This window comes from Panicum virgatum, chromosome 2K, assembly GCF_016808335.1.
Source record: "Panicum virgatum strain AP13 chromosome 2K, P.virgatum_v5, whole genome shotgun sequence".
NCBI classification, from domain to species: domain Eukaryota; kingdom Viridiplantae; phylum Streptophyta; class Magnoliopsida; order Poales; family Poaceae; genus Panicum; species Panicum virgatum.
This window is the reverse complement of record NC_053137.1, coordinates 3,456,925-3,472,934: the sequence shown is the minus strand read 5'-3', so window position 1 is coordinate 3,472,934 and position 16,010 is coordinate 3,456,925. Positions and strand designations below refer to the sequence as shown.

General features: G+C 42.8%; 3 protein-coding genes and 1 long non-coding RNA gene across 4 annotated transcripts; 2 read left to right on the top strand and 2 right to left on the bottom strand.

Moving 5' to 3' along the window:
* Nucleotides 1-1,206: 1,206 nt before the first annotated feature.
* LOC120695845 lies at nt 1,207-2,721 on the bottom strand. Its single transcript, XR_005683920.1, has 2 exons — nt 2,460-2,721; nt 1,207-1,528 (listed from the first exon to the last, which is right to left on the bottom strand). It is a non-coding gene; the product is annotated as an uncharacterized LOC120695845 (long non-coding RNA).
* An 883-nt stretch (nt 2,722-3,604) lies between these two features.
* On the top strand, nt 3,605-8,245 carry LOC120659627 (translation initiation factor IF-2-like). The gene is made up of 5 exons (XM_039937830.1): nt 3,605-3,677; nt 4,636-5,169; nt 5,432-5,500; nt 5,687-7,500; nt 7,746-8,245. Exons 1-4 carry the CDS (start codon nt 3,605-3,607, stop codon nt 5,719-5,721), a joined length of 711 nt encoding a protein of 236 aa, XP_039793764.1. The 3' UTR covers nt 5,722-7,500; nt 7,746-8,245.
* A 633-nt stretch (nt 8,246-8,878) lies between these two features.
* On the bottom strand, nt 8,879-9,938 carry LOC120661406. The gene is made up of 2 exons (XM_039940266.1): nt 9,216-9,938; nt 8,879-9,111 (listed from the first exon to the last, which is right to left on the bottom strand). Exons 1-2 carry the CDS (start codon nt 9,867-9,869, stop codon nt 8,962-8,964), a joined length of 804 nt encoding a protein of 267 aa, XP_039796200.1. The 5' UTR covers nt 9,870-9,938; the 3' UTR covers nt 8,879-8,961.
* Nucleotides 9,939-14,450: 4,512 nt separating this feature from the next.
* LOC120695844 (amino acid permease 6-like) lies at nt 14,451-15,229 on the top strand. The gene is made up of 2 exons (XM_039979067.1): nt 14,451-14,688; nt 15,033-15,229. Exons 1-2 carry the CDS (start codon nt 14,547-14,549, stop codon nt 15,212-15,214), a joined length of 324 nt encoding a protein of 107 aa, XP_039835001.1. The 5' UTR covers nt 14,451-14,546; the 3' UTR covers nt 15,215-15,229.
* The last annotated feature ends 781 nt before the right edge of the window (nt 15,230-16,010 follow it).

Below are 16,010 nucleotides of genomic sequence, written 5' to 3'. Positions count from 1 at the left end.
TTATATAATATTGGTCCTAGACATTTTCATATGTAAAGGAATTCACATGTATAGATATGTGTATACATATATATATAAGTGAATTAATTTATATATGAAAACTATCTAGGACAAATATTATATAAGTAACTATATATATGTATATATTAGTGGAGATCATACACACTGAATTCCAATACATAAGTTTAATTGAAATGCAAAAGTATAATTGAAATAGAAAAAGAATTGAGAAAAGAAAAACATGAAAAAAAAAGAGACCTTTTGTCCCTGTTGGTAACACCAACCGGGACAAAAGGGTGCGCCAGCCACGTGGGCGCTGGCTGCACCTTTTTGTCCCGGTTGGTGTTACCAACCGGGACAAAAGGTCCTCTTTTGTCCCGGTTGCCACACCCGGGACAAAAGGGCACCCCCTTTTGTCCCGGACAGGCGTTCCCGGTTGGGAAACCGGGACAACAGCGGTTTCCCAACCGGGACAAATCAACGTTTTTGTAGTAGTGATTATATTGCACATAGCGAACCTCTGCTCGGATTCAAATTTCTGCCAGATTAATCCTAATCAAAACAGGTCTCCGTCCAGATACATGCATGTTAGGATATGCAGGAGGCTTTGTGTTACACGTACATGCTAAAGTGATTACGAGAATATGAAAACCAGATTGGCCGTCTAATTTTGCTTTAAAAGAATAAACAACGGCTCAGATGTTCTTGCAAACAAATAAACAGTTTATTTACCGTAATGGCGTGGGTGAAATTACTAAAAGATTGTGATCTACATATTAGAATCAGATACAAAGGAATTACAACAATGATGTAACATATAGTGAGGTTAAGAGAATTTTTTAGTAATTTACTAGAATGTATACCTCTTGTATGTGGTTAGCCATTATTTTACAGTATGTTGTAAGTGATTTACTAGAATCAGTGCTCTTGTGTCTTCACTAGAATCCATGCTTTGTTGCCCGTGTCAATTGAGTTTTTACTAGATATTGATTAACTTTTCACGAGAACATGACAAGTTACAACAAAAATGAAGCATAACTAACTCAAATCCAATGCCTTCAATAGTAAAGTAATTTACATGACCGGTCACCACATATAGCATCATCAATTTACCAGAATTGTGTAATCAGATTAACACAAATGCATCTACCAAAGTGGCACGATGAAGTTACAATAAAATGATGCCCAATTTACTAGAATCCAATATAACAGACTTACGACAATGCCTTTTTAATTTATCAGAAATCAAAGCCATATATACGTTTATATATTGAGATGTACTATAAAAGAAGGATGCAACATAAATAGGTCTAGCATGGTCCACACTCCACAGTGACTGACAACGAAAATAACAGCTCTTGAGAACACCTCATTTTCCCTGCCTCGTTGATGGGGTGGCATAGCAGCTAAATAATATTTCAAGAGCAGTCTCATGCATGCAGTACAAATTCAAGTTCTCGACTTCTTGCTGCTCAGAGGCTGGGTGCAGCACCTCATTGGCATGTCCAGATGCATCGGCAGCTCCATGCTGGACATCAATCGGATTTATGTCAATGCGGAGTACCTGTTTTCAGTCATTCTGCATACCAACTAGTAAAAACCTCAAAATTTATCAGATTTGCATCTCTTTCATATACTTGGTTGCCAACATATGAAGCAAAAATGCGCATCTGCCAATCAACAGCATGAAGTCTCCCTTGAGCAGTGCACATAAAAGGTAACTTATATGATTAAAATTACTATAGGATAATTGCTAACTATGGTTTTAGTTAGTTATAGTAATAATCAAAATTATAGTAATACCAGCAACACAGTATGACATATCAAAGATCCGATGAAGTAAAATATGCCTTCAGATTTACAATACACCAATTTTGAGCTGATCTCCCAGGAGACAGGTAACTGAATCGTAAACATCTTTACTTATCATGTTATGAAAGAAACATGCGAAATTAGGAATCTAAGAGGAGATTACTAGATCCATGTATCCGTATAGAAAACAAGAGTCCTGCTGGTGACCAATCAGCTGTGTACAACCCACTTCTTTGTTGCTGAAAAGGATGGTCAACACGCACAAAGTCCAGTACTATTGCGGCAAGCAAGGGACCTTCTATTCGCCTCTTTTTTTTTCCTTCCGTGCGCAGCAACAAAAATTAGTACTCGTCAATCTGGCTGTAAAATGATAAACTAAATTGTGTCTGCTTGAAATATAGCCGCAACAAACCAGGATTAGATCTAGAACAAAATCAATTTAAGTTGGGAGTTGTTCTTGATATGCGGCACCTCATCTCACCTGGATCCCATTTTCCCACACACACGAAGCAAGGTGATGGCAAAAGCAAGCTAATAAAGGTACGAGCGTGGTGCCCTGTATCAGGCATACAGAAATCTAGTACACAAAGCCATATCCCAAGAGGAAATTTTATCTGGGGGAAGAGCAGGGGGAATCGGGGACTAACCTGGATGGAGGTGCTCCTCTGTGTGTGGATCGCAGTGGCCGGCTGACATTTGTGCTCCTCTGTGTGTGGATCGCAGTGGCCGGCTGACATTTGTGCCAGAAAATCTGACGCAAGGGCAAGGATGCAATTACCACCTGCTCCAGGTCGTCGCCGATGGCGCGACAAATCCAGCGCGGAGCCGCGGACCGAAGCAGCAGGTTCTACCGCCGCATGAAAAGATCCATTGTTGCAGAATGCAGACACGCGGGGAAGTGGCCAACTGTCCCGCGTTGTGGCAGATCGAGTCGCCGAAGAGTGGGGGAGGGGCAGGAGTAGAGATGACAACGGGTACATACCCGCCGGGTACGGGTATGGAAGCATTTTTCTACCCATGTACGGGTACGGATAACCCGACGGATAAAACTTATTTTTTTCATAACTAGTAAAAATAATTGTCAAAATATTAGACTAAATTTACCAAATTACTGAACAATGTTCAGTAATAGCTCATCGATTACTGAATTACTGAAAAATTGTTCAGTAATTCTGGTCATTTTAGCTATTGGTGTAGAATAAACTGCTACACCTAGAATATATATATATAGTAGGTCTATTGAGTACCCTGGGTATAGAATAAAGTCATGTCTGGTTCGGGAGCGGCACGGGACGGAGCCGTTCGATCCCGTGTTTGCTTCGGGAGCGTGGGAGCGGAGCGATTCTCCCCAGCGAATATTCGCTCTATATTCGGATTGAGCTCGCTCCGCCAAAATCGTCGAACCAGTTCGCTCCCGTTAACTCCATCGCTTCCCGACACGGCGACGTGCTTCTTCTCCCCGCGAACCGGGCTGCGACGAACTGATTTGGGCGGCAGCGCGACGAATCCGGCGGCACGGGCGCGTTGGAGCTCCGGCGGAGCGGAAGCTTCTTCCGCGGGCTGCGGCGAACTGATTTGGGTGGCGGCGCGACAAATCCTGCGGCACGGGCGCGTTGGAGCTCCGACGGAGCGGGCGCGAGCGGAGCTCGGAGGCGGGCGGCGCACTCGGAGCTCGGAGGAGGACGGTGGCGGGTAGCGGGTGAGCCGGGAGCAGAGGCCGTGCCGGCGGCGGGCAGTGGCGCGGCGGGGCCAGCGCGAGCACGCGGTAGCGGCAGCGAGGCGGCGGTGCCACATGGCGAGCGCGTCGAGCCCGCGTCAACGGTGGGCGGCGGCGCGGTGGGGCATGGAGCCGGCGGTGGCGCCAGGCAGGTGTGCTCACGGAGGGGAGAGGAGAGCAGGGGATGGGGAGGAAGAAGACCAGTGTATGACATGTGGGTCCAGTGCATGACATGTGGGTCCCACCAAACGGGGGCTAACGGAACAAGAAGTCTGTTAATGCTCATCCTTCCAACCAAACAGAAAATGGAGCCACTCCGTCCCTCCAACCAAACATAAAGACAGAGCCAACCCATTCCTGAAATCTAAATGAAACTGTTCCATCCTATCTCGCTCTCCAACCAAACGCACCTAAGTTATTCCATACTGGAGGCTCGTGCGCACCCGGTTTTTCTCCGACATCGGTCCCCGCGCGCGCACCCCCGCTTCCGGTTTTGACTCCCCCACCCACCAACCTACGACCAGGGTTCACCTAACCGGTGGGAACCGGTCCGGTTTGACCGGTAACCGGTCAAACCGGTCCGGACCGGTTCCGGTTTTGGCCGGTACCAAACCGGCCCAAATTCAAAATTTAAATTTAAATTCAAAAATTAAAAAATTTCCAAAAATTTCCTAAAAATACTTCAAGGTGCGATAAATCTAATGGTGTCAAATTTTCTCAAAAATTCGTTCATTTAGTATAGTTTGCGGGGATTTGAAGTTAAACAAAAAAAACGTGCATACAAAAGTATACAAATACAATGTAAAAGTAGTACAAAAAAGGGTTGGAGGGTTCATTTAGACTAAAATATGTTATACAAACATTTATTTAGTATACTTTACGGGCATTTGAATTTAAACCAAAAAAGAAAAAAAAATTAAATTTGACCGGTTACCAGCCAGACCGGCCGGTATACCGGTCAAACCGGCCGGTATACCGGTACGAACCGGTTGAACTGGGAAGTTTGAATTCAAATTTGAATTTGACCGGTTCCGACCGGTAACCGGCCAAACCGGACCGGTATACCGGAACCGGACACCTCCGGTTTGGCTGGACCGGTCGGGAAGGTAAACCCTGCCTACGACACCCAGCTCGCCCTCCTCCTCCCGCCCCGCAGCAACTGCCCCGCGGCGACCCTCGCCCAGCGCCCCCAATCCCGTCGGCGACCCTCGCCCCTCCCGGCGCCCGTCGCCGCTCCTTCAGCCTCCACACGAGCCCCAACTCCTTCATCTTGGTGCTTCTCGACATCTGCGACCCGCGCGCCTCCCCGATCTGCGCGCTCACCACTGCCTCCCGCCTCCCACTGCGGGGAGCAGCGGCGGCGGGCCCTCCCTCTCCTTCATCCGCGGCGGCACAGGGGGACACGGCGGCGGGCGGAGCAGGTGCGCGAAGCGGCGGCGGCGGAGCAGCGGCGGGCGGCAGGCACGGCGACGGCGCGGCGTGCGGCCACCGGGCGGGCAGCTGCCGGCACTCGCGGCGGCTGGCTCCCGTACCCGACCAACCACCGTGTCACCTGACCCTCCATCTCCGATTGCTCCCGTGCGCCTCACCCATCTTCGGTGTCCCTGCAGATGGCGACAGCTGCCTGTCTAAACCCCCAGGTGCTGCCTTCTCCCCCTACCATTCCCCTCCCCTCCTATTTCCCTCACGAACCCACGTTGCAGTAGATCTGCTCGGTCTCATTGCATTCCGAGACCAGACATGCATGCCGGCTGCCTCATCTCGCGGTGCCAGATCTGGGCACGGTTGGCCTGGAGAAGCAAGTGCAGCGCCCATAGAACGAGTTTAGAATTTTGTTTGATTCGAATTTCTTTTAGAGGTTTATGTCGCTGTGTGATTTTGTTTTTCTTTTGTTCCGGGCAGGGGGAGTTCCAGAAAGTGGAATCGTGGGCTCGTGGCTGACTCTTGATCCATACCTTGACCCCGGATCTGGTAGGGCTGCTACTGTGGTGGATGGGTTCCTCGATTCATGCGCCTATCATATGAATTCAGATGATAGTTTGCCTGTTTTTGATCTCGTATGTGTCCCGTCTGAGTTTGGGTCATGCTTTCTATCGTCATGGAGTTTTATTTGAAAAAAACTATTTTTCGTTCTCTGTTTTTCATATAAACGGATAGGTGATGCTGCAATTGAGACCAAGTACATTGTATAGACGATTGAGCAACCGCATTGCAATCCATTTTGATCAATGGTGTCCCATCCATGGGGGATCCCGTCCATCCTGCATCAATAGACAGAAGGTATGCAGGATCCCTCCAACCATCATCATTTTTTTGTATGAGTCATCTCATGGCCTGGAAACCTCTGAAAACAACCATGAGCGTGGAATTGTAAGCTCGATGTGAGCAAAGCTTCTGCAAGCTCCTCCTTAGGCAAAAATAGTTTGTGCTGATTAATAAAATAAATTTGTAACTTAATTAGGCCTGTGCAGCACGCAATCAACTGAACAACCAGGTGCAAGTGTGTTTTAGCATATGAATATGTATGAAGTTCAATTTTTCTTTTTTGCACTAGGGATTAATAATTCTGATTCCTGATGTATGATCAGGTCAAGCTGTTGGTCATTGAAGGTGACATTTCGCTGAACTCTGTTCTGCCTACTATGATAGCTCAAGCTCGGCTCTTTGAACCTGAGTCCATACTTTAGTCAACTGATCATATTAGTTCTAATAGTTAATCTTGGCTTATATGCATTCTATAAATTCTGAAGTACATTAAATTGGTATGGATTCATATTAGGTTCAAGAAGGTTCTCCTAAATTAGTTCTACATTTGTTTGCTAGATTAAATAGAGGTTTTTACATTCACAGGAGTCATTATTTGTGACATGGAAAATAAATGATATATTCCAACGGTGCACAATATTATTGAACAACTATCCATATGCATGCTTATGTATTCTGAAATTTCAGTATCCAATTATGCATGCCACTTTACTTGCTGCAAGACCATTTATATATTGTTGCGATGCCTGTCTTTGAATGTGGACATCATAGTATCTTGTCAATTCCTGCTGATTTGGACTGAATAATTTATTGACAAATTCCTAAGTCTGCAGCCAGTTCGTGCACCTGACTATATCATGTCTATGGGGTTGTTGCAATACAATTCCAACCTATTGTTACTTGATAATAGTTTTGCTCTTATGTAGTGTGTATAGGCTGTCTTTAACCTGCATATACTAATAATTCTTAGCTCTTATACAAATTGCAGTATGCCTGCTGGGAATTATACTTTTTGCATCAAATGTTTCCTGCTGAACTGCTCTCTTGTGGGAATTATACCTTCCTAACTGATTACTAGTTCAAGTCACGCAGTTAAGGTTGGATTAGATTGTCGACCCCATTGCTTTGCTAACTGTACTAGTGTTTGGAGACTTTTATTTGTGTCACTAGATGAGTTCCTGTTCAGAATTCAGATATGCATCTTGTTTTTGTTCAGAGATGTAAACGTTCAAATAGTGTATGCTTCTTAGTTGTTACTGCAAGATATGCACTCACCTGAACGATGCTGATTTGATTTGCCAATCCAATTTTGGTGTTACGTGAAGACTTGGATTGGTTTGATTGCCTGATAGGAGTTAATATATTTGGATCAGTATACTTTCTTAATTATTGCAGATGTTCTGAAGCATTGGCCCCTCTATACATTGTGGTTTGTTCTATTTGAAATGCTTATGGTATGCCCCATTGGCTTCATGTTTGATCCCTAAGATTGGGTGTTGCTGTCTCTGCAGCGATGAAGGGGTCGGTCCTGCTGCTTTCCTGCAGAGCCCATTCTGACTGAAGCTGGTGACGACGAGCAGAAGACCGACTATGATGTGAATCCCCCAATCTCTGCTGACTCCGACCCAAACACAGCCTTTTGGAGTATCCTTTGTACAGGTGTTGGGCGCTAGGACCATCTTCCTGTGAAACTTAAATGTGCTGAGGTTAGGTTCCTGCCTGCAGCTTTGATTTGGTTTCCCATTGTCATCATTCTGTTCTTCAACTCCCATTCATATTGTTTTAGCTCTGGCATGAGATGGGTCATGCGAACTTCTTTCTTCTTAATGTTAATATATTTTTAAAAATTGATTGCTATATTATGTAGTAAAGGATGGATACAGCAAGCTATGGATCTTTATGCAACAACTAGTGATTTTCTTAAAAATGTTCATTCAAATGATTTTTTCAGGAAGTCAACCTATAAAAATGATGGCAGCATATTCAAGCGTTTCCCCCCCTTTATTTTCAGGATCTGAGATGGCCACAGTGATCTCCATTGACCATGCCATCTTTGATTGGGGCCCATCATTACCATTAGGTGTTCAGGGACAGTTCCCCTTGTTCATCAGTTGATGGATTTTTTTCTGGAGCATCTATTGTACAGTAGATGGATTCCGAGTTTCATGTGAGGATTGCATAGTTAGAGCTTTTGTGTATAGGTTCTCAGGAAAATGTAAGTTCTGAGTGGCAGATAATAGAAATATGACACCCATCTTCTGCGTTTATGATATTTATGAACCGGCTCAGAAAAAATGTGTGGTGTTTGCAAGGTAATGAGATTTTGCATCGACATATTTTAGTACATGAGATTGGGAGATTAACAGGATGTAATTTTGATGATAACTATATATTTATTGTAAATAACAGAATTTTTGTGTCTGGCAACTGCAAAACATTTTTGTTTTCCAATCCTCTGGGTATATTCATCGGTATTTCTTTTTCCTTACGGCACGTGGCCACGTGCACATGAATTAGATATCTGGACTCACTTGCAAGCGTTGAGCGCCCAGTCCTATGAGCCAAAAAAATAATAAACGGCAGCAGTTAAGGGAGCGTGTGGTCATTGGTGTGCTGCCGCGTGCGGCGTGCATCATGACTGGGTTGGTTGGACGGGTGGGCCGCATCCTCCGCGCAAGAAAAACGGAACGACTGCGGGAGGGAGCGCAGGTGCGGTCCGACGGCGCATGTACAGGAGGCTGGCTCGGGTATGGAATAACTATTCCATACCCCAGGTATGAAATAGCCCTATCATATATATATATATATATATATATATATATATATATATATATATATATATATATATATATATATATGACCATACATGTAGTATGTGGACATACTTATTTTTCATATATAGTACTAAGGTATAATCATAATATATTTAAAAAACAAGGAGACTTTTGAAATTTTTCGTATATATCCCTTTGAAGTATCTTAGAATTAGTATCTGAATATACTCAAAGTGATAAATATGTATGTGGACATACGCATGATGGCATACTGATGGTGAGAGTAGCTACACACAAGTATAGAAAAAACTTATATATATATATATATATATATATATATATATATATATAAGTAGTTCCTGAAAAAACATGCACGCTTCAAGGTTAGCTGGATCACGCACGCCAGGTGAGCGATTCACGCCTTCTGCCGTTGCTCAACGTAGCAGAGGCGCCTCCATTTCCCAACGAAGGCGGCTTCTTGCCAATGAAAACATCAGTAAGCACGGTCTTGGACTGCACCGAGGCCTTGAGAATCTCTAAACCCTGCGAATAATAATACATTAACGTCAGTGATTGATTATGCTGGAACATCATGCATGGCATCAAGATTGGTGGTGCATCCAATTATCGCGCGAGAGACAGTGCACCTCCTTGTAGCCAATCTGCACGGTCCTGTCCTGCAGGGTCCCGAGATCCCTCACCGCGCATGCGTTGAGCAGTGCGATAGTGGAGACGTTCGACATGGGCGAGATCACGAGGTCATCCGTCACCATGTACGTCACCATACCGCCCTGCACGAACCCTTTCTTCGCTTCTCCTTGGGCCACCGGCGACAAAAGGTTGGCTTCAGTAACCATCCCGGACCTACAATTCGGGCAAGGAGTGCCGTACACATCCGTTACTTTTCTGCGGCACTCGTACCAGCCGGTGGTGCAGTTGTAGAACTTCTTTGGGGCGGATACCGGCTCCGGCAAGCGGAAGAGAAAGCTGTTGGGTCTTGCCGCTGCAGGGAACGCCATGGTGGTGCAGAGGATCGCGTCCTTGGCCACATTGGGCTGGACGTAGGGGTCGTCGAGCTTCTCAGCGCTGCTGTAGAGGTTCTCCATACAGCCAACCATGGACTGATCCTTCCCCAGCAGCTTCACGGCTGTGCCGGCCGGTATGGCCAGGAGGGAGAAGAGGAAGTCGATCGTGTCCTTACCGGCCTCTGCGAACACAACGCGCTGGCGCTGCGGGCTGGAATCGATGAGCAACTTCATGGTCAGTGCGGTGGTCGGCATGGTGGTGGAGGCGGTTGCCATATTGGAGCTTATTAGCGACTTATTGTTAGTACTTGAATTTCTCTGGCCACATATATTTATGGTGCCATTGCAGTGTGCAGGGGAATGGTATTCTTCGTTTTATTCACTCCACAAGTCTGCAGAGTGTCACAGCACATATGCTCTTTTTTTTTGTGCGTGATGGCACCGCACATATGCTAAGTTCACATGCTACAAGATAATGCAGCATCTTGGTAAATAGTCACATCAAAATATGATCTCAAAAAATGTGTTCTATAATTATTGTAACTAGCAAAAAAAAAGTTACTATGATATAGCTGTGAGGCCATAGGGAAAGATGCCACACGCACTTTTGAGAAGCGTGTACCAGACCGAAGGATACGTCAGTTATGTAGACAGTACCATATGCACATATTTTAATTATTACACAAATTTTACGCTACCTCCAAAGAACTATGAACTGTCCATTTGAGATGGTGAGGACTGAAAATGTGGCATACTATTTCTGAGGACGTAACAGATCACTTACCATTATTATATTTATTTCCCTTATAAAATGGGCCTTGTTTGATTCCGAGGGGCTAAATATTAGCCCCATCACGTCGAATGTTTGCATGCTTATTAGAAGTATTAAATATAGATTAATGATAAAACTCATTCCATAACTCTGGGCTATTTCGCAAAACGAATCTATTAAGCCTAATTTTTCTATGATTAGCCAATGTGATGCTATAGTAAATATCTGCTAATTATAAGTTAATTAGGGTTAATAGATTCATCTCGCAAAATAGTAAGGGAGTTCTGGACTTAGTCATTTATTTTAATTAGCAAACGGTCTCCAAATTTCTTGAAACTTGACAGGTTTCAAGAATTATATATTGGATTTCTCATTTCTCACATAATGCATTGGAATGCAAATAGTTAAAATGGAACGTAAACATGTTATATATTGTACCTGTCACGTTTTGTCACACCCTGAAATTTTTGAATTTCAGGATGTGATTAAAATTAAAAATAAAACAACAATTTTCTCACAATTTTAAAATTTTCTCAACATTTATTTTTCTTCACAGAGAATTTAGTGTAAAAGAAAATAAATATTGGTTGTTTTTCAAATTAAATGACGTTGTTCTTCTGGTGATGCATTCATGTCACATGCATAGTGTTGTTGAGTGTGAAAAACTTTCAAAACGTGTTCTATCATCAAAAGTTCTTCCCGGGAATTTTCCAGATTTTTCTGGATTCTTTTCCCATTTTCCCTAGAGCAAACTCTAATTTTTGGAGACTCTTCCATATCTTCTCATGAGCTCCAAATATTTTATTTGAGTTCGTTAGGTCCCAATATATTTCTAGGATTTTTCCTAGAATTTTCGGACCATTTGGAATATTTTTCGGACTTTAAATATGAATTCTAGATTTTTCTAGAATTATTTTAATTTAGAAAATAATTAATTCTGAATTTTAAATGGTCTACGTCTATCAAAAGTACATAAATCTCTAATGGACCTCAAAGGCCCATTCATGTGTTCCCTAATGCGCTCCTAGAGAAGCTAGCAACTATCACGCCATGCATTATGGCGTGACTCAATGCCGAGTCACATCATGCAACTTGGCGTGACTAGCTCAGCTCGTTTTGCCTCGTCAGCACCACGTGGAAATCGGTCTCGGATCGCGCCACCGTGGCAGCTGAGTCACGTCACATGTAATGACGCGACTCAGTTACAAGTCACGCCATGGAACTTGGCACTACTTCTTCAAATTTTAGTTTGGAAGGAGTTATTTATAAAATATTAGTTTTAAAAGAGTTAAAATAAAAAAATTCCACCCTCACAGGTTGCAGGAGCCGCGTGCGAAGGTACAACTCGAGAAAGGCATCCACAGTTGCAAGCGGCGCCGTGGAAAATCTGGCCCTCTGCTACATCCCGGGCACTCTGCTCGATCCATTTATATTTACTAGGTGTGTGCCCGTGCGTTGCTAGGGGAGTTGAAATTTTTTTAAAGCAATATGTGGAGCATGAGCATGAAAAAACATGTTATTTCTAATGCAACTGTGGGAGTATGAAAAAATATGTTTTGAGATCACATGATGAAACAAAGCATAAGAAAAGAATCATCATACCAACTTCTCAATCTATGCATCTTTCAACAAAAATAACAGGATTGCAGCTGCAGCCAATGGAAGAGAGAAGGGAATGAGCATATGCAAAAAAAAAACTACTCAAATGAGACAAAAATATGTTAGTACTTGAATTTCTCTAGCCACATATATTTATGGTGCCATTGCAGTGTGCAGGGGAATGGTATTCTTCGTTTTATTCACTCCACAAGTCTGCAGAGTGTCACAGCACATATGCTCTTTTTTCTTTTTGTGCGTGATGGGCACCGCACATATGCTAAGTTCACGTGCTACAAGATAATGCAGCATCTTGCAAGGTCACATCAAAATATGATCTCAAAATTGTGTTATATAATTATTGTAATTTGTAATTTGTAACTAGCAAAAAAAAAGTAACTATGATATAGCTGTGAGGCCATAGGGACTCTGAAAGATGCCACACGCTCTTTTGAGAAGCGTGTACCAGACCGAAGGATATGTCAGTTATGTAGACAGTACCAGATGCACATATTTTAATTATTACACAAATTTTATGCTACCTCCAAAGAACTATGAACTGTCCATTTGAGATGGTGAGGACTGAAAATGTGGCATACTATTTCTGAGGACGTAACAGATCACTTACCATTATTATATTTATTTCCCTTATAAAATGGGCCTTGTTTGGTTCCGAGGGGCTAAATATTAGCCCCATCACGTCGAATGTTTGCATGCTTATTAGAAGTATTAAATATAGATTAATGATAAAACTCATCCCATAACTCCGGGCTATTTCGCAAAACGAATCTATTAAGCCTAATTTTTCTATGATTAGCCAATGTGATGCTATAGTAAATATCTACTAATTATAAGTTAATTAGGGTTAATAGATTCATCTCGCGAAATAGTAAGGGAGTTCTGGACTTAGTCATTTATTTTAATTAGCAAACGGTCTCCTAATTTCTTGAAACTTGACAGGTTTCAAGAATTATATATTGGATTTCTCATTTCTCTCATAATGCATTGGAATGCAAATAGTTAAAATGGAACGCAAACATGTTATATATTGTACCTGTCAAGTTTTAAGAATTTAGAAGACCATTTACTAATTAAAACAAATAATGAAATATGGCTAAATGGATTGTATTTTTGCGCTCCTAGAGAAGCTAGCAATTGTCAGGCCATGCATTATGGCGTGACTCAATGCTGAGTCACATCATGCTACTTGGCGTGACTAGCTCAGCTCGTTTCACCTCGTCAGCACCACGTGGAAATCGGTCTCGGATCGCGCCACCGTGGCAGCTGAGTCACATCACATGTAATGGCGCGACTTAGTTACAAGTCACGCCATGGAACTTGGCACTACTTCTTCAAATTTTAGTTTGGAAGGAGTTATTTATAAAATATTAGTTTTAAAAGAGTTAAAATAAAGAATTCCACCCTCACAGGTTGCAGGAGCCGCGTGCGAAGGTACAACTCGAGAAAGGCATCCACAGTTGCAAGCGGCGCCGTGGAAAATCTGGCCCTCTGCTACATCCCGGGCACTCTACTAGATCCATTTATATTTACTAGGTGTGTGCCCGTGCGTTGCTATGGGAGTTGAATTTTTTTTAAAGCAATATGTGGAGCATGAGCATGAAAAAACATGTTATTTCTAATGCAACTGCGGGAGTATGAAAAAATATGTTTTGAGATCACATGATGAAACAAAGCATAAGAAAAGAATCATCATACCAACTTCTCAATCTATGCATCTTTCAACAAATATAACAGGATTGCAGCTGCAGCCAATGGAAGAGAGAAGGGAACGAGCATATGCAAAAAAAAAGCTACTCAAATGAGAGAAAAAAAATTCTAATGTATTTGCTGTTAAAAAAATGGTGCTACAACTTCATATTACAATGAATCTCAATTTAGAATGAATCTCAATATAAGCATTTGGTGCTGCTAGTCCAAATTCTGTTTCGTTTGTCGCTGTGAGTCCAAATTCTGTTCGGACTATTTGTGCCTTTTTGATGAAAATGGTTGTTGTTAATTTGTTCCTTTTTGAGGGGATTGGTAGAAAGGAGTTTTAGGTAGCAAAAGATGAGAGTTAAGGTTAAGGGATACATACTAATCCTGATGATTGATGTGTCATCTGTGGCCGGTGGTAGTCGGAGAAAGGATGTCTTTTAAGGATCCAGAGGGCAGGGGGAAAGTGGGCAAGATAACATTATTTGACACTTCAAAAGTGCTAGGAAAAATCAGATGATGGTACCACTGTTTCCTTTTTTCCCCCACCTTGGAAAAGATGTGGCGGAAAGGAGTGTCCTGTATTAGCATGGCCCGGAAGAAGAATCTTGTTGCTTTTTTTTTTAAAAAAAAAGAATAATCTTTTTTCTTTCTTCGACAGAAAGAACACCTGGCAACTGGCAGAGAAGCAATGATACATTTTGTTCACAACAGCCATGCATGCAAATGAAATGGTTTTGTGAGTTAAGTTTTTATTTTGCCAGCCCTCTAACAACCATCCGATCACTTGTACTTGCAGGGCGATCAAGCGGTCCAACCGCTTCCACCGCAATGGTCACTCGGGTGACTGCAAGGCCTCCAACACGACCAACATGATCATCTTCACCGGCATCCAGATCCTGCTCTCGCAGCTGCCCAACTTCCACAAGCTCTGGTGGCTCTCCATCGTCGCCGCCGTCATGTCCCTTGCCTACTCCTCCATCGGGCTCGGCCTCTCCATCGCCAAGATTGCAGGTCCTTACAATAGCTCTCTGTCACTCATTCACTCACTGATACTTTTCTCATCATCAGTTCATATGATCCATTTTTTGTTAGCTGGATAATTAACTGATTGGCAAGGGGAAAAAACAAAAAGGAAAAACAGACAATGAGATAATTGATTGTTCTTGCATTGATTGGTAGGACACATCCATATATAGATGCATCCTTGACGATATATTTATGTAAGGACATTGGACATGTTGGCGATGGCCATTTTTGTTGGTATCAATCATACATGTTGGCCCTTGATGCAATTGCAATGCATGTGTCTGCTGGTTTTCTGATGGGTTGATTATTGATGATCGATCTGTGTGCAGGTGGGGTGCACGCCAGGACAACGCTGACTGGGGCGACCGGGGGGGTCGATGTGTCCGCGACCGAGAAGATCTGGAAGACGTTCCAGTCCATGGGAGACATCGCCTTCGCCTACTCCTACTCCAACGTCCTCATAGAAATCCAGGTAATACTTTCAACTCAGAAACTGCGTGCGGTACAGTAACCTTGGAAATTTCACATTTATTATTTTCATCCGTGTTATGTACTATAGGCCATACCCGTGATCTTTTGGTTGTAGCCTGTAGGAAGGGACAAATTCTTGATGCATGCAAAAGACTGAAAGAGTGTGGGTGAAACGAACCAACTTACTAGAGAACAAAACTAGCAGTCCAATCCTACATCATAAATAGAATTTAAAAATGTTTCTTTTCTAGAGTAAAATGGTGCAGTAGTCAACACGGTCCCTGCTGCATTGAACCCAGCGCAGGCTAGTGTATTGATAGACTCTGCATGTGTACAAAGAGAGAATTGTTTTGAAGCCAAATCTTTGCCGTGGAGTACTATCCTTGGCCTTTCATTTTTCACCTACCAAAGGCCAAAGTTTTCTTGTCCTAATCTCCTAGAAACCGTGGTCACGGATGGTCATTGCTTGCTTGGCCTGGAGAACAATACTGAAAATGATCCTGATTCAAAATGGCATGCATCCCTCATCGAGTAAAACATATCCATATTCTTGTTCAGAATAGTAAATTTTAGGGAAAAGTCCGGTTTACACCCTCCAACTATTAAAAAAATCCGATTTTCAACCTTCAACTACGAAACCGGACAACATAGGTCATCCAACTATCAAAACCGAGCAAATTTGGCCCCTAGGGTGATTTTGAAGGTGGTTTTTCATTTTGTGAGAATTAAAAATATTCAATTTTACACTAAAAATTTTATAAATAATTAATTTTAAGTCAAAAAATTATGAAATGGGTATCAAAAGTTTTCTAAAAATGTAACATATCTATTGTCGT